General features: G+C 45.7%; 1 protein-coding gene across 1 annotated transcript in view; it reads left to right on the forward strand.

The window, feature by feature from the left end:
• PLXNA4 (plexin A4) overlaps positions 1-16,087 on the forward strand; it is a 454,140-nt gene that overhangs the window by 12,582 nt on the left and 425,471 nt on the right. The window contains exon 2 of the mRNA XM_009648415.1: positions 10,043-10,225. Within this exon, the coding sequence (XP_009646710.1) occupies positions 10,043-10,225 (183 nt within the window). The remainder of the gene's footprint in view (positions 1-10,042; positions 10,226-16,087) is intronic.

Here is a 16,087-nt window from a genome sequence, read left to right on the forward strand (position 1 = left end):
GCCCAGAGAGGGGGTGGAGGCCCCATCCCTGGGAACATTCCAGGCCAGGTTGGCCGGGGCTGTGAGCAACCTGATGTGGTTAAAGGTGTCCCTGCTCCTGCAGGGGGTTGGGCTGGGTGACCTCTAGGGGTCCCTTCCAACCCAAAACATTCTATGATCTTATGATTCTATGATCTGCACGGAGAGAGGCAGCAAGCAGGAGATTTTTCTTTTTGGGGCTCAAGTGCTTTAGTTTGTTGTTTTACCTGAGAACCAGGCTTCTTGAAATTCATTTTCTGTGAGATGATAGGACCAGACACAGCTCCATTCTCCCTGATCCAGATGCGCAGCCCTGGAGCTCGCCATGACTCTCCGTTACTTGGTGAGGAAGCCAGGGCCTTTCGTCCCCAGCCGAGCTCTCTCGGTTTCCCTGCGCTGAAGAGCAACAGCACATACAACATCGTTCATTACAACACTTAGCTTACCTTCGCAGGACCGCGGCGAGGCTTAATTAATGCTTTTAAGCAGCTCTGGGGTCTCCGGGTGAAGGTGTTGCTTGCATGCAAAGCAGCGTTGGTTTTTTCATTTATATAGCGCTGTTGGTGCGTGTGGCACTTTGCAGCCCAAATGATAATTTTGTCTGTGTAACAAAATAATAATTATAATAATTGTGATTCAGTGGAGAATCTCTGGTGGTGCCGGCATAGGGGAGGCAGCTGGACTCTATCCGGCAAGGTGCTGGTGTGCGTCACTAGAATAGGAATGAGGGGTTCCTGGCAGCTGCCAGAAATGCTCCAGAAATGCCGGTTTAACCATTCTGCTGTCAGCAAATATTGGGAGATAAGAGGCCAGGCATGTTGTCTGCGAAAGGAAGGACAGGTCAGGAAGAGGAGGCTCCTACACCCTTCAACGTTGCATGCAACAGACAGCGATGATATTGTTGTGGAGACCTTAGAAGAGCCCTGCAGTGTGGTTGTTGTGTCCATCTGGTGAAGATGGACATAAGAGTTTGTAACTTGGGGAAGGGAATGTCTCTTTGTTAGGTGTCTCTATTGGATGGACGTGCCTGAGAGAAACCCATGTTATGGCAAGGATGCTCAGGATTATGGGGCACAGCTGACAGAGGAAAGAGCTCGGGTCTCTTCTTACACCTCTTTCATCACTGCAGTTGACGTTTCCAGGAATTTGTTTCGTAGATAACCTTTGGCCGATGATGGAAATCTGACATCCTTTAGGATAAAATGCAGCAGCTGGCGAGCACTTCTCCTTCTCTCAAAGGTGTCCTTCTGCCTACACAGAAACCCCTTTCCACCCAAGTTTTTCTCTCCCTGGGACTCTTACTCCCCATCTCAGCTACAGCAGCACCAGGGGAAGTCAGTACTACTGTGTTTCAGGTGCGTAACACAGCTTTGCTGCTGGAATATGTTCTTACAGAAGAGCTCTAGCAGCTTATTTGATCAATACTTCACTTTTGAAAAATCCCTAAATGCTTATTTACCCAATAGACCATGGCGGTTTCAAAGGCAGAGTCTCCACACTCAATAATCTCTTTTTTTTGGGGTGTGAAAAATTGTAAGTGAATTTTTTAAAGCTTGTGGAAAGCACTGAGCTGAGAGCCACAGAGATCATATTCCTCTGTTTATCCTTCAGTGCCTCATCCATATGATCCTCCAGTCTCTGAGCCAGCAGAGGAAAGTTTATGGGACTGCAGAAGAGCTCAGCTTACTTTTACAGTCACATTTGCTGCTCTTCAGCTCCTATCCCCGCTTCTTGTTTGTAGGTGTAGTTGCCAGCTCTGAGGGGTTGAACCTCAGTGACCACACACCTCAGGGATCTCATTTTTACCCCAACTATGGGGCTTGGTATGCTAATGCTGAGATCTGGAATCAAAACGTCAGAAATTTTTTTGAGGTGGAAATGACATGCAAAAGGGAGATTTGGCTGACATAGTGGTAACGTTTAGGATGTGGGATGTGAAGGCCTCCAAAAATAAGAGTGTTCATAGAAACTCAGTCTGACACTCTGTGTTGCTGCTAGAGGTACAGTCCCTCTTCCCTGCCTCCATCAGACCCTTGGGCTCTAACCGAGGCACATGAAATATCACTTAAGTTACAATATCCAAACACAGAGGGTGTGAATATCCCACTGGAAAATATTCTTGGGTATCTGAGTCTGTTCTAGACCTTGTCTTGTTTATCACGACATAGTGCGACTGTTTCTCCTGGCAGACGCTTGGAGGTGAAGTTGACACAGGAGCTGAGGGATATGCTGGAGCTGGTATCAGAACACCATCTGCCAGTAACGTGGATTCATTAACCTCCTGGTGTTTCAGGCTGGATCCTTAATTGCATCTTCACTTGTAACGGTAGGAGCGTCTTCTATGGAAGTGACCGAGAAGCAAGTACGTTGTTTTGCTGAGGACAGTTTTGCGCACTTAATATCGATGACGTCCCTCTCCAGATAGTCAGTCTTGGACTTTCCTTCATGGAGGCATGAACTGCTTCTTTCTGATAGCCCAGTGCTGCTTCCAGAACAGAAATGCTGTTGCTGACCAGTCCTGTGCCAGTAGTAAGGCAACGTTCCCCAAAAGTGGGAACAAGATTTTAAGACCGAGCCATGGGCTGAAAGGGATTTGCAGTTGCTGCTCACTCGCTCTGTGCCTGTGACGCAGGGTCAGCAGACCCTGAAAGCTGTGGCCTGCATCTCCAGCTGGAAACAAGAAAAGCAAACTTACTGCCAGTATTGCTTAAGTTTTACAATAGTGGGGTCTAGAAAATTTTTAGGGGCTCACTAATCAATGTACACTGTATGCATCTTACGGCACACTAATCATTCGGAAAGTCGGGGCTTAGAGGATGATGAATTTATAGCAGCAATTCTTAGAATAATCAGCCAGCTCTGCCGAGGAAAAGGCCTGAAGACTAAAGAAACCTGTTGGTCTCTATAAGAAAGGCAGCCTCCTCTTCAGGAAATTGCAAATTTTACGACGTGGAGGTACATGGTATAGACTGTTGGGAAGCCTTACGTTCACAGTATAGCAGGAACATAAATGCAGGCATAAAAAGTCTGTACTACATTAAGATTCTGCAGCACTCTGGAAACTTGACACCAGTCCTTGAACTGATGCTTAAACTACAGACCTAAAAACCAAACGCCTGTACCAGCTCTAGTCAATTTGAGTAACTTTCTCCCCTGCTCTTGCATTCCCGAATTATGTTTGAATGAAACCCTCTTAGCATAGTGGGTGCAATTTCCCTGTAATTGGTAAAGTTACTGTAACTACACTGTCATTTGTATAAGGTGACATGCAATTTCATGGCAAGCATTGCTGTGGTTGCACAAGTGAAAAGCAGTGTGCAATTATAATGTATTTCCAAATGCTGGCTCTTTATCCGGCTTCTATTATATCACAGAGCACCCTGGGGAAATGGTACTGGGTATTTTTGTGTGTCATCAGACTGCAGGCTAACCGCTGAAGAGTGGGTTGGTTGGTGAGCAATGCTATCTTTGGTTGGTGGCCCAGGGTTCCCATCTTTTTGTCCGCAAAATTTCCCCATGGCTTTGAATTGCAGATGACAAAGGCCTACAGCCGTTGATGCTCGCTGGGCAAGTCCATAGCCTTTTCCTGACCCGCTGTCAGGAATGCATGTGATGGGGAGGGCAGTAAACAGGCATCAAATTATGTGAATGATGTGGGATGAGGTGAAAGTCAGAGGAGCTACCTCCATCCTGCACTAGGACCTCATAGCTAGACACAGCCAACAGGCTGAAATGTGGTGGTTCTGCCAAAGTCACAGCACAGATCGTGGGGAGAAGGTCAGGTGAACCAAAGTCCACTGGTTTCAGAAGAGTCAGAAGAGAGACTTGGAGGCAGCATGGCCAGAAGGAGAGAGACTGCAGGAGGTCAGAGGCAGAGCCAATGCAGCTTAAGGAAGGCAAGGTACTAACACAGGGGTAGGGCAAACCAGCTTCTAACTAGAAGTTCAACAAGCAGTGAAGCCCATGCTGTATACCATCAAGAGGACATGTGCAGGAAAACAGGAGAAGCACAAACCTTGGGTACCATACTGCTGCTGTTGGAATTTAAAGAGATGTGGTTTGCAGAGATGGTTTCCATCGTTTGCAGCTCCGCTGGGTGGGAATTTATGGTTCTCCCCTGCACCAGGTGATCTAGACCCTAAATTTCCTAGCTTGTATCTCTCCAGGTATCGTGAAGTTCCTGGTGACACATTTTCCTAGGGCTTCCATCTCTCTAGATTTCTAAATATCCTATTGAGCAGGGTACATGCCCACTCTCGCCCTCACTCGATCAGGAAGGAAAGAAGATCTTGCAGTCAGGTGATGGAAAAGACCTTGGATATCTCCTTGCAAAGTCTCAGATGCATATTACTGTTGATTTCTTATTGCTGTTGGCTCTCTGGCCCTGCTGGCAGCACAGACAGACATAATGTATGCATTCCCTCCATCGTCCAGCGTAGCCAAGCCTGAGATAACAAGAGTGAGAAGCCAAGTACCTGCCACTGTATGAAGACAGGGCTGTTAGGTATTAGCTGTAAATCAAAGGCGAGACTTGGCCATTGGGACAGCCTTTATCCCCGGTGAGTCTGTGGAATTGCTTTGGAGCCTGCTGAGATATCTGGAAAAAGGCCCCGGTGCTTTGATTGGGGAGGAAGATTTTGCCGGAGTGAAAGCAAGGAGGAACGAGGGATGGCTAATCCTTTATCGAAGCTTTTCCCAAAATATGGATTAGGTTGTATTTGATCATCAGGGGCTGTTTCAGAGGCAAATAGCTAAAGCAGATGTTTAAGGGACAATTGCAGTTTATTATGAGCACTGTTTGCACTGGCCCCCTAATATTGGGTGCTTCAGCCATTCGTGCAATGCCAAAGTGCTCGCTTCTGCTGGGGAATCAGATGAGGATGGGGAAGGAGGTGTTGTAATCAGAGCTCTAACCCTTCTGCTGAGTTTGGGGGTTTTGGGGGCTCAGCGAATCCCTAGGGGACTGAGCGAGCACCAGCCTTGTAAAACCATCCTCTCCAGGAGTGCTTGGATGTGTTAATTATTTATTTGATAGGCTTAATCCTGGAGAAGGCAAATGCCTGCCAGAATCCTCCTGTAAATCAGGCCCATTCTTTTGCACATCCTTCCTATTTCACTGGTGAATGTGACACTTGGCCATGGTGTCACGGCTGCAGATGAACCCTCTGGTTGCCGACGCAGGGAGCGGCAGCAGGAGCAGACCGCAACCTCCCACCAGCTGGCTCCCCCCTGCACATCAGCCCAAGATGGAGAGGCAGCTGGTGGGACTCGGGAGGACATTTATGCCCTGGGAGCTGCCAATCATCCTCACATGAAGATATTTCGGATATGTAGAGCACCTTATAAACCGGTGTTTAGCAGCTTCCCTGGGGCAGAGGAGTGGTGAGTAATATTGCCTCTTTTGCAGGTGGGAACGTGGTGGGGGATGATGAACTGATTGACTCCAGTCCAGCATCTCAACCACAAGGCCGCCCTTCCCTTCCCAGTTACCTAAAGACTGTGCCATGAATTTCTCGGTTAGATTTTAACTGCTCAGGGTGCAAGAATTGCTGATCCTATTTCTGCCTCTTTAGATCTTCCCTTTGCCCCTCCCTGACTTCCCAGCTGGTGCAGCAGCAGTGTTGCAAGCAAAGTGAATTCACGTCCTCACCTCCGCTTTCATTCTGGAAAGTCGTTAACGTGAAATTGCCAAGCAGAGAAGCTCCAGAGAGTTTAACGCGGCTACTTTATATTGCTGCTAGGAGTGTCTGGAATTGAAAATAAACCTGTGCTTGCAACTCCTGACCCTTTCATCATAAATCCAAACTTCCTTACGTGTTTCTCTTTGCTGAAGAAGATGACTGTATTTCTGTCTTTACAAAGGCCTGTGTGCAGCTGAGAGCCACAGCTGCACAGAAGCCGGGTGATGTTTATTTGTAGGGTTTCGCTTGTTGGCATTTTTTTTTTTTGCAGACGATCCCCAGAGGAAATAACCCAAATGTGTTAAATGAAAACAGTTTTCATGTGGCGTGTGGCTTGCTGGCCTTGTTCCTATTCTTGGGGGACGGTTGTCCACATTGCAAACCACAACTCTGTGGTTGCTTCACCCACGCAACAGCATGTGAGCAAACACCATGGCCTTACCACCCTCACACACCATTTCGTGTGTCTCAGGGGCTAGGGTGTGCTGTGATGGTCCTAGATAGAATCATAGAATCATAGAATGGTTTGGGTTGGAAGGCACCCTTAAAGGTCATCTAGTCCAACCCCCCTGCCACGGGTAGGGACATCTTCAACTGGATCAGGTTGCACAAAGCCCCGCCTAAAATGACCCTGAATGTTTCCAGGGATGGGGCACCCACCACGTCTCTGGGCAAGCCAGTGTTTCATCACCCTCATCGTAAAAAAATTCTTCCATATATCTAGTCTGAATCTACTTTCTTTTAGTTTAACACCATAACCCCTTGTCCTATCTCTACGGGCCCTACTAGAAAAGTCTGTCCCCATCTTTCTTATAAGCCCTTCTTATAAGGATGTGTCCTTCTGTAAATAATCCTGGGGAAATAAGATTAAATAGATGGGCTTAAATTTAGTTTTCTGTCTGTATAGGGGAAAACCATGATTATAGCCCCATTAAGGGTAGGTCTGAGTTCACCTGGAGCTGGGCCCAGTCTGATGGAGGAGGAACTAACCTGTGGCAATTGGATGAATTAAGTCTCAACAAGTTGGAGATGTCCTGCAGATCAGCTACAGGTTATTGTGCTTGATGCTGGGTGCCTGGGTCTGTATCTTCTTAGGGTTTTGTAGGAGGATGAGAGCTTACTCTGGCTGTGTGAGCTCTGATATACATCTACAGCAATCGTATACTCTAGCTAACACCTCCTGGCTGCTGCTAAATGTGTTACAGAGGGCTCCGTGCTATATCCTGACAGCCATGCAGACTCAGACCTGCCTGGGCAGCGAACAGAAGTAGCTCGTACCTCCCTACAAAACAGCACAGGCAGCTTCTGCCTGAGATTTGAGGTCCTGGGCCGTGGAGGAAGGCAGATCAGATCATTTCATGAGTCCTTTCTGGCCTCCAAGTGCTTCAGCTGGAGTAGTTGGTTCTGCCAGTGCTGCAGGGAGGGGAGGGTGTGGAAGGCTGTGCTACACCAAGGAGGATGCCTTGGACTGCACCAGCTCTGCTTGATTGCTACATTTCACTGCTTGTCAGTGTAATCTCCTGTTGCTTGAGATGGAGCTTCATACACTGCACCCTAGGTAAGATGTCTACTGTCTCTATTAAGCTTTTCATCCTCTTGGTGGCAAAGGAAACTTTTTCCCATTTCTTGATTTCCTTTAAAAGCATGTCAAAGCAGGACTCTTTTTCCCCTGCTCCTCTTTCTGCCATTTGTAGAAGGTTTGGGAATTTCTTGCTTTCAGTCTGAAACAATTCTTCTCTCAGTCTGTCAGGCCATCAGTTCGAGTGAGACACATGCACAGTTTTATTATAGCCTTGAAACACAGATCATGTGAATTTGAGAGCTTAAGAGTTTGCTGTCAAACTGGGCTTGACTTCAAGACCCGGATTCTTCTCAGATTCTACATCCATAGGACGATTCAGATTGGAAGGGACCTCAAGATGTCAGATAGGAAGTCCTGTTCAAAGCATGATACATCTTAATGTTAGATTCTTAGGCTGAGTGAATCATCTGGAGTCCTTTTGCAATCAGCTGGGTCTATCAGAAGGTGATCCAGTGCATTACAAGTTTGGTTGGATGGCTTATTCTTTGGCGTACTTCCTTTCCTCTGTTGATTATGGAGGTAGTTCAGGTGACCACTGTAGGCTACTTACTAAGATTTCACATGGCTAAAGATAGGTGAGATGGATCCCACACCAGGTGGTGTGTCGGGTAGTGAATTGGTGAACAGGCAGCTCATCACACTGCATCAGACCAACACACTGCTCCCCTCGTTAGCTCATCTCTGACAGTCAGTGTCTCGTGTCTCACAGAAAGATCTGGGCAGCATCGCTGCTTCAAGCACGTTTGTATTTCCTGAGTAATCAAGCTGCAGTTTTTCCATCCTGACCTGTGTAATGAAGCTGTGCGTGTCCTCATTATCCACAGAAACACTCAGCTTTTGCAAGTCATGCTGTCAGCAGGGGTGTCCTGCCTGCCTCTCTCAAGTGTGGCCATCAGCTTGGTGGTACTAGACCTCAGATGAATCTGGCCTTTGGGTCAGGGATGCAGATTTACCTCAGACTTTGTGCTGGTGTTGTAGGCTAGCAACATCCCGTCTGCTGCTCATGGAGGCTGTTGATCTGATCTGTAATTGCTCTTTGAGCTGGTGTTTTAGCTCCAAAAGGGCAGTCCACAAACACTAATGACTCTTGCAGGCCAGAGCTCAGGCTAGCTCTTCCTTACTAATGGCTGTTTGGATTCCTCGTAGGTTTTATGTGTTTATAAATACATTTAGGACATATTATTCTTCCATTCAGTAAAACTATCTGTAATTATTCCCTGTAATTGCTGGGTGAGGATAAAATGAATCAACTATCAGGCTTTTACTGCTCGTGAACTCAAGTAAGGAACAGCACGTATTCTAGCCATGTTTCCAGGAAGATGTGAGCTCAGACAAAGAAAATTGTCATGGTCCTTTATTGCTGATATATGAAAACTAGGCAACCTTCCTGTACAATTAATTATTGCCTTTGTAGGCCTTAGTCCAGCAGAACGTTTTAAGCGGATGCTTAACTTCAAATCTGAGTGGTCCCAGTGAAGTTAATAAAGTCTAACTGCTTTGGCACTTGTGTACTGTGATATTTAGAGCTTCAATTTTATTTGACTTATTCTGCGGAGATCTTCATATTGGCAACCTGTATTAGTCTCGCCTACTGTCCAGATGGTGTCTTAAGGTAGAAGAGTTCTCTGTACTGTTCTGCTGCTGCACCTTTTGCAATTCCCTGAAGCCCAAAGAAACACCCACTGAGATAACTACATGCGTTCATATGCGAGGATCCCAGCAGGGCATCTGTCTGATGACAAGCCTGTTGAGTTCAAACGCAATAGGTGTTACAGTTTAGGCAGCAGCATTAATGAACAAGGCCTTTTCTCTGGTGGTTAGGAGTTCATGGTTATCTCCAACAAACGCTGGAAAGCTGCCACAATAGCTGTGAAACCTTCCCTCCTCTCCAAAGAACGTCAGTGAGTTACAGTACTCCAGTAAGATGGATAAATGCAGATAATCTGTTTCATGGGGAAGAAATGGAGACCCATGAGGATGAAGTCCCCAGGCCTAACAGTGTGAGAGAAGGACCCAGGTCTATATGATGAAACTAACCCCAGGAATAGGGAGTCACTGTCTATAGTGTTTAATCCTTGGCATGGTTCCTACTGCAGATTTGTCCTGGGCTGACCAGCTCTCTCCCAGACAATGTCTGGACATGCCTTGAGGGACTATAATTTCCGAGAACGTGGAATCGCTTCGGTTGGAAAAGACCTTTAAGATCATCAAGTCCAACTGTGATGCTACAGGGTGTGCAGGTGGGAGGGGAGTGGTCATTTAGCTTTCATGGATGTGAGCCTTACTATTGGGTCTCAGGGCCAGAGGGCAGGCCAGGGTTTATTTTATTTGCCACTGCAGATTTAGCTCAGTGGTTCTTATTCTGGATCCCATGGGAATGATGTGCATACTTTTTTTTGACAGAACTAGATATGTTTAAGACATTTTCAGCAGACTTTGTCTTTGATTGCTAGGTCTTGACTGGTAAAACTGACTGGTAAAGCAGTAGGAAAAAGCCTTAGCGTAATCTATCCTGCTGGGCTGTCATTCAAGAGAAGCAAGTTTCCACTTCTCCTTCTGTCTGTAACTCATCACGCAACTTTGGACAAATTTTTTTCCACCTCTGTGTTTCTCCAGTCCTGCCTTTGTCATTGATTTGTCAGCCCACATATGTTATAGGCATGTTAGGCAATGCTGTCCCTGCCTGGATGGATATTTCCCAAATGGCTAAAGAACTGGTGGCTTCATTTTTTCTTATACTGTCTTTCTTTTTGTTTTATAGCTGTTAACAATTGATGACAATTTCTGTGGTCTGGATATGAATGCCCCCTTGGGAGTATCATCCATGGTGCGAGGGCTCCCCATTTTCACCGAGGATGGAGACAGGATGACATCTGTGATTGCCTACGTCTACAAGAACCACTCCCTGGCTTTTGTGGGCACCAAGAGTGGGAAGCTCAAGAAGGTAAGACCTAACGTGGTCCTCTAACTCTGATTTTCACGTTCTTATGGAGATTTGCAGTGTTGCACTGAGTGTGAGCACAATCCTTATCCTAGGGCGCATCGTGTATTTTCAGGATAGAAAATGTTTCGGTTGGCAAAAAAACTGTGTTTCACCCTTGAGGGATAGAGCTGATGTGAGAAAGGGTAAAACCCTTCTTCCAAAATGTTCATCAGGAAATAAATGTTTCTGAAGTCAAACCACAGACCCAGCCACAGACGGGCTTGATGCAGTTTACATCCAACCGATTTTTTTTTTGTGTGTTCAGACCATCTCTAATTAAGTAGTTGATCACAGGGTATCTGTGCACGCTGGAGAAAAACTGACTGTGGCTAAAGTTTGTTAAGAAAGGATTCATGCTCTGGAGATCTTTCTTCAGAGCAATGTGACTGTGCTGTGATTTCACCACGAGCCTGGCATGGGATTAGTGGCTGCTCTGTTTAGGTCAGGCTGGGTGCTTGTACTGAAGGAAGAGCCGTTTTCATCAAAAGCAAGCTGTGTCTTGAACGATAATGAGTATTATGTTTATGGTTGATGCTGCACAATCCCAAACACAATAAAGAGTGTATTTAGGTTCCTCACTGTGCAGTCTCACTAAAAATACGCCTGTTGCATGGCTGTAGCTCTGTAGTTTGCCATGTAAGGCAATAGTAGAGATGCTCAAGAGGTGGAAGCTGGCAAGCATCTACCTGTGGTTTTCTCAAGGCAAGAAGAGGTATTAGAAGTGATCTTCTCAAGCTAATGATGGTCACCGCCTCTATTTCAACTGCTATGTGCCAGTCTGACAATGTTTGTCTGAATGTACAGCCCAAGAGTGTTGCAAAATATTGTATGCGCAAGGAGATTGTGGCTTTGCGATTACGGAGATGGGTGAGAAACTGGGAAGGGAGGTTGGCTAGAGCCTTGGGGGTTGGGTCGGGTGTTGATTCCTCTTTGAATTCCTTTTGCAAATAAAAACTTCCAAGTTAGGGAGAAGAAGTTTCTATGAAAAGGTGATCCTCTATGGCTTGTATATAGGATGGACAGAGCAGACGGGGGAAGGAAGGGGGTCGTTTGTTCATGGATGCTTAAGGGAAGTCTGCAATCTCTGGTTTTGTTCCTTTACCTGTTTCTTCACTTAAAAAGAAAATCAGGGTTGTAAATTCAGATGGCATTGCCCCTGTGCTGAGGGAGGTCTGCAAGGGGAGCAGGATCCTGCCCACTGGCAAATGTCTTTGGCTTTGTTCAATAGAAGAAAGGCTGCCAATGCTTTTGAAAAGAGAATGTTGGGATTTTTTTAACAGTCTATTCAGGCATGTGAAAAGGGGCCATATTGTTTTTTAAACACTTGTAATAAAAATAATCTCCTCCCCTGACTAATTAGGTTTTGCTTCCCTGTCATCTGTGATATCATAATAAACTGTTCAGTTCTCCAGTCAGTCTCCTGGGGGGGCGGGAAATGGGGTAGCTGACATCTGAATGGTAAATATCCAAAAGACCTCAACAGTTAAGAATGACTGCTGCTTCCCTGTGCTCTCAAGCTTTTGTTTTTTCTTTTGGCTTCAGGAAAAGCAAACTCAGACGCAGCTCTGTCTTTGCCTTTGCAGGTCACATTGCAGAATCCAAGATCTGATTCCTTTTAATAGGGAAAAATAGGAGAGAAAGCTTTTGGTGCTTTACGGAGTGTGGTAGAGTGCGGGGACAGCCTTATAGGGTAAAGAATGAGAAGAGGGGAGCTGAACTGGCTGATGTAATTTGAGAAAGCTTCGTTTTATTCCCTTTTTCCTAATGTGCCGAGTATTCTGCCTGCGGTAGCTAGTACATTGGGTCCGTGTGTCGGAGCAGAGCTGGAATCTCAGGCTGAGATCTTCCTTGGCTGAATAAGTCCCCACTAGAGAGGTAGAATGCAAAGTAAAATGGGGTTCCTCTGAACACGTGTGGTTGTTTTGGACCAGTTGACTCAGGCTCCTGGAAACCTTCAGTTCCCGCTGGTTCAGCCCCGTTCTCGCAATGACTTCTGCAATCACTGCCTCTCCTCCACACACTACCCTCTTCCAGGGCTCCTGAGAGTATCTGAGCTCAGGACACCAATCTGTTTTCCCCTCTGGGTGCCACACAAGGCCAGTTTGGCACTCAGGATTTTCACCTGACAGTTCTTGGCCCCTGCCAAGGCTTCATGGACCTTTCGAAGCTTTGTTTTTCACCTTGGCTCATCAATCGGGCGCTTTTGAATAGGAAGCAAGGGAAATACTGCACTGGTATTGCAACTCCAGCACAATCCATTATGTTAGCATGAAGTTTGATTTATGTTTAAAAAAAAAAAAAAAAAAGCCTATGCATATGCATAGATTGGAATAACCGTAGTAGGATTAGACAGAACTCCAGGTACCAGTGGATAAAGCCCAGGAACTGTCTTTTTTTTCCTGCTTGCTGGGTCCTACCACGCATGGTACGTACTGCTGTCTCTCCTGGTGCCGTGCAGCTACTCTATCAAGCTACAGTGAAGTATTTTGGATAGCACAAAGAGAGGAGTTCTGAGATTATCTTCAAGATAGCAGGATCTACTCAGTTGTTGGAAGACTCGCTGCAAGTAATTACACGATGGATTTGGAGAAACTTTCCTTATTTTTCCTGCAGTTTCAGTCTTTTTCTCCATGTGTGTATTTTTATACAAATGATGCAGACTGTATATCAGATTTTGATGCATGCAATCTGTGAATACGCTGCAAAATACCCACAGTCATAAAGCAATATCTGTTAGTTGATATACAAATGTCACATATGTCAAAGGAATTTATCCAGTGGCACACAACTGAAGTAAAATATTGTGCTTTACAGGAACATATCATTAAAATGAAAACTAGCAGCATATCAGGAATCTGCCCATGTAACCAAGACAACAAAGAGAGAAAGAAAAGGAAAAACCAAGATAGAGATAGGGTAGGAAAAGAGTGAGTGAAACAGAATGACAAGGTTGGCCCCAGCTATTTCACTGCCCCAGGCAAAATACATTTAGCAGCTCTCACTCATTCACATAGCTCCCTGTGCAGACCAACAGGAAGGCACTGAATAATGTGCTGTAGAAATACACCCTCCGATTCTGCCGGCTCGTCCGCATCACAGCCTGGCCCTGCAGAATGAAGATATAATTCGGTAAAAATGCAGAGCGATGGAAAAGAAAAATTCCCCCTGTCCATACCTCATGTATAGAAACCGGTGCCCTTGGATTCAAGGCCTGATGGGTGCTGGTGCATCTTGGGATGGAGAAGGGTGGCCAAGGGATAAGCGAGTTGGGAGACAGCTGGGTTTGGTTCTTTGCTCTATCAGAAACTTCTGGTGGGTGTCCGTACCTTATTTTCTCTCCTGCAAAGGGTATGAAATATTTTGCTTGCTCAAAGAAGTGTTGGAGAAAATTAATGCACTAAAGGTTGTGAGGTGTGTGATCACATCAAACAGCTAAACTAGACAAATCAGATGGGATGGAAAAGCAGCTCTTGACCACTTGCGGGCATTAAAGATCCTGTGGTACTTTTTAATGAGAAATATTTCATCTTGTGGTACTTTGGTCAGATCCCAGTATCTGTAATGTAAAATCTGTAATCACCTCCTGTGCTGGCCTGCCCGTGGTGTTCCCTGTGCTTCTGTACCACGTTGGTAAGTGTTGCCACAGCTTTACTGCACTTCAGGGTGCCTGGTGGGCTTCGTTGGCAGAGTGAGTTCCTACACAAGATGGGAAGTGATTTCAACAAAACCCGTGGCTGAAAGTCATAGAATCATAGAATCATTTAGGGACATGGTTTAGTGGTGGGATGGCAGGGTTAGGTTAAAGGTTGGACTCGATGATCTTAAAGGTCTTTTCCAACCAAAGTGATTCTATGATTCTATGATTTAGGTTGGAAAAGACCTTTAAGATCATCAAGTCCAACCGTTACCCTAACCCTGCCATCCCACCACTAAACCCTGGCCCTAAGCACCTCGTCTGCCCAGCTTTTAAATACCTCCAGGGATGGGGACTTGACCATTGTCAATCGACACCCCTGTGAATTTTTAGTGATATTTTTTTTTTTCAGGAGATTTGAAAACCTCACTTGAGTTTGAGGAAGGTCTGTTTTGTCTTGCTGCAAATAGCAGTGCAGCCAGCCATCGGGAATGGGAGTTATTCCTGCATATGTGCTTCCTACAAACCACTTTGCTGTAAAACAGCTACCCCTGCCATCCCGCCACTAAACCCTGTCCCTAAGCACCTCGTCTGCCCAGCTTTTAAATACCTCCAGGGATGGGGACTTGACCACTGTCAATCGACACCCCTGTGAATTTTTAGTGATATTTTTTTTTTTCAGGAGATTTGAAAACCTCATTTGAGTTTGAGGAAGGTCCGTTTTGTCTTGCTGCAAATAGCAGTGCAGCCAGCCATCGGGAATGGGAGTTATTCCTGCATATGTGCTTCCTACAAACCACTTTGCTGTAAAACAGCCAGGTACTGAAATCCACTGGCTTTTTTTTTTCCTTTGCACACTCTCTCATTACACGCTTAGCTCTTCACTCCGGTGGTAGGAGAAAGCTAGAGATGTACCCATGGAGATGCTTTGCACAGTTTTGTATGCTTGGTTTGGATTTTTTTTCTGGTGTGTCTGGCCAAATTACATGCCACTAATACCTGTCATCACTAAGGGAGCGTAGCAGTGTTCAGTATTCCTTGTATTCCTTCCCTAGGCATTTAATTTATGGGTCGTTGCTTTTGTGCAGATAGTTTCCAGTCAAAGAAATACGACTTACCTGCAATTATTCAGTGTATAGATGCAGGTGTAAAGGGTGTTTTGAGTTTACAAATGTCAACCTGGGAAGAGCCCTAGGAATTGCATTTCTAACAAAACAAAGCTCTTTGTCCATTTTGAAAATGTTTATTTGAAAATGGAGTAGAGGTAATTTACATGTATTTGAAACTTCCCCATAAGAAATTTTTTTTTTTATTCCATCAAAATATATCACTCACAGCCTTTTTTTTTAATGCTAAATTCCTTGCAGAGAAAGAAATTTGGCTTAAAACCCAATTCTTTCACTCTGTGGCCTGTATTTCATTTTTCATAAAATCCCATCAGTCTGAGGTCTTTGAAGGGCTTTTTAGATTTGGCCTGCCATTTGGGGTGAAGGTTTTCATTCAGATCAGACAGCTCTGAAATCGGGCCAGCACTTCCCAACAGGTATCACCTCTGTTTAGTAGAAAATTCTCAGTATCGACCAGTTTCATGAACCACCCTCCAGATTACCCTGAACCCTCGAGACCCTGCTTTCTTTGGATCTGGAGACAAAACACCATGGGGAGATTTTTAGATCTGAGAGCTCAGATTTGCCATTCTCATTTTGGCCCATCTCACCGTTGCATTGGGGAAGGCTGGCTTTCTCAGATAGATAATTGGATTGGAAAGTACATGCAAGTCTGAGCTCCTGCTGGTTTCTGGCCATGTAGCTGTGGCTATCCCATCCCATCAGTCAGCTGACAGCTCTCATGATTGGATGCTACAGTGCTGTTTACAGCCCGCCTGCCTCAAAGAGGGAGTGGGAACCGCTGGCAGCTATTGAAGGAATACGTCTAGAGGAGAGCAAGAAAGCTGGTGAGGGGTCTGGAGCCCAAGGATGATGGGGAGCGGCTGAGGGAACTGGGGTTGTTTAGCCTGGAGAAGAGGAGGTTGTAGTGAGGTGGGGGTTGGTCTCTGCTCCCAGGTAACGGGCAATGGGACGAGGGGAAATGGCCTCGAGTTGCACCAGGGCAGGTTTAAGTTGGACATTAGGATAAATTTTTTCACCTAAAGGGTTGTCAAGCATTGGAATGGGCTGCCCAGGGAAAGA

The sequence above is a fragment of the Egretta garzetta genome, unplaced genomic scaffold, assembly GCF_000687185.1.
Source record: "Egretta garzetta isolate BGI_Z169 unplaced genomic scaffold, ASM68718v1 scaffold260, whole genome shotgun sequence".
In the NCBI taxonomy this organism is placed as follows: Eukaryota; Metazoa; Chordata; class Aves; order Pelecaniformes; family Ardeidae; genus Egretta; species Egretta garzetta.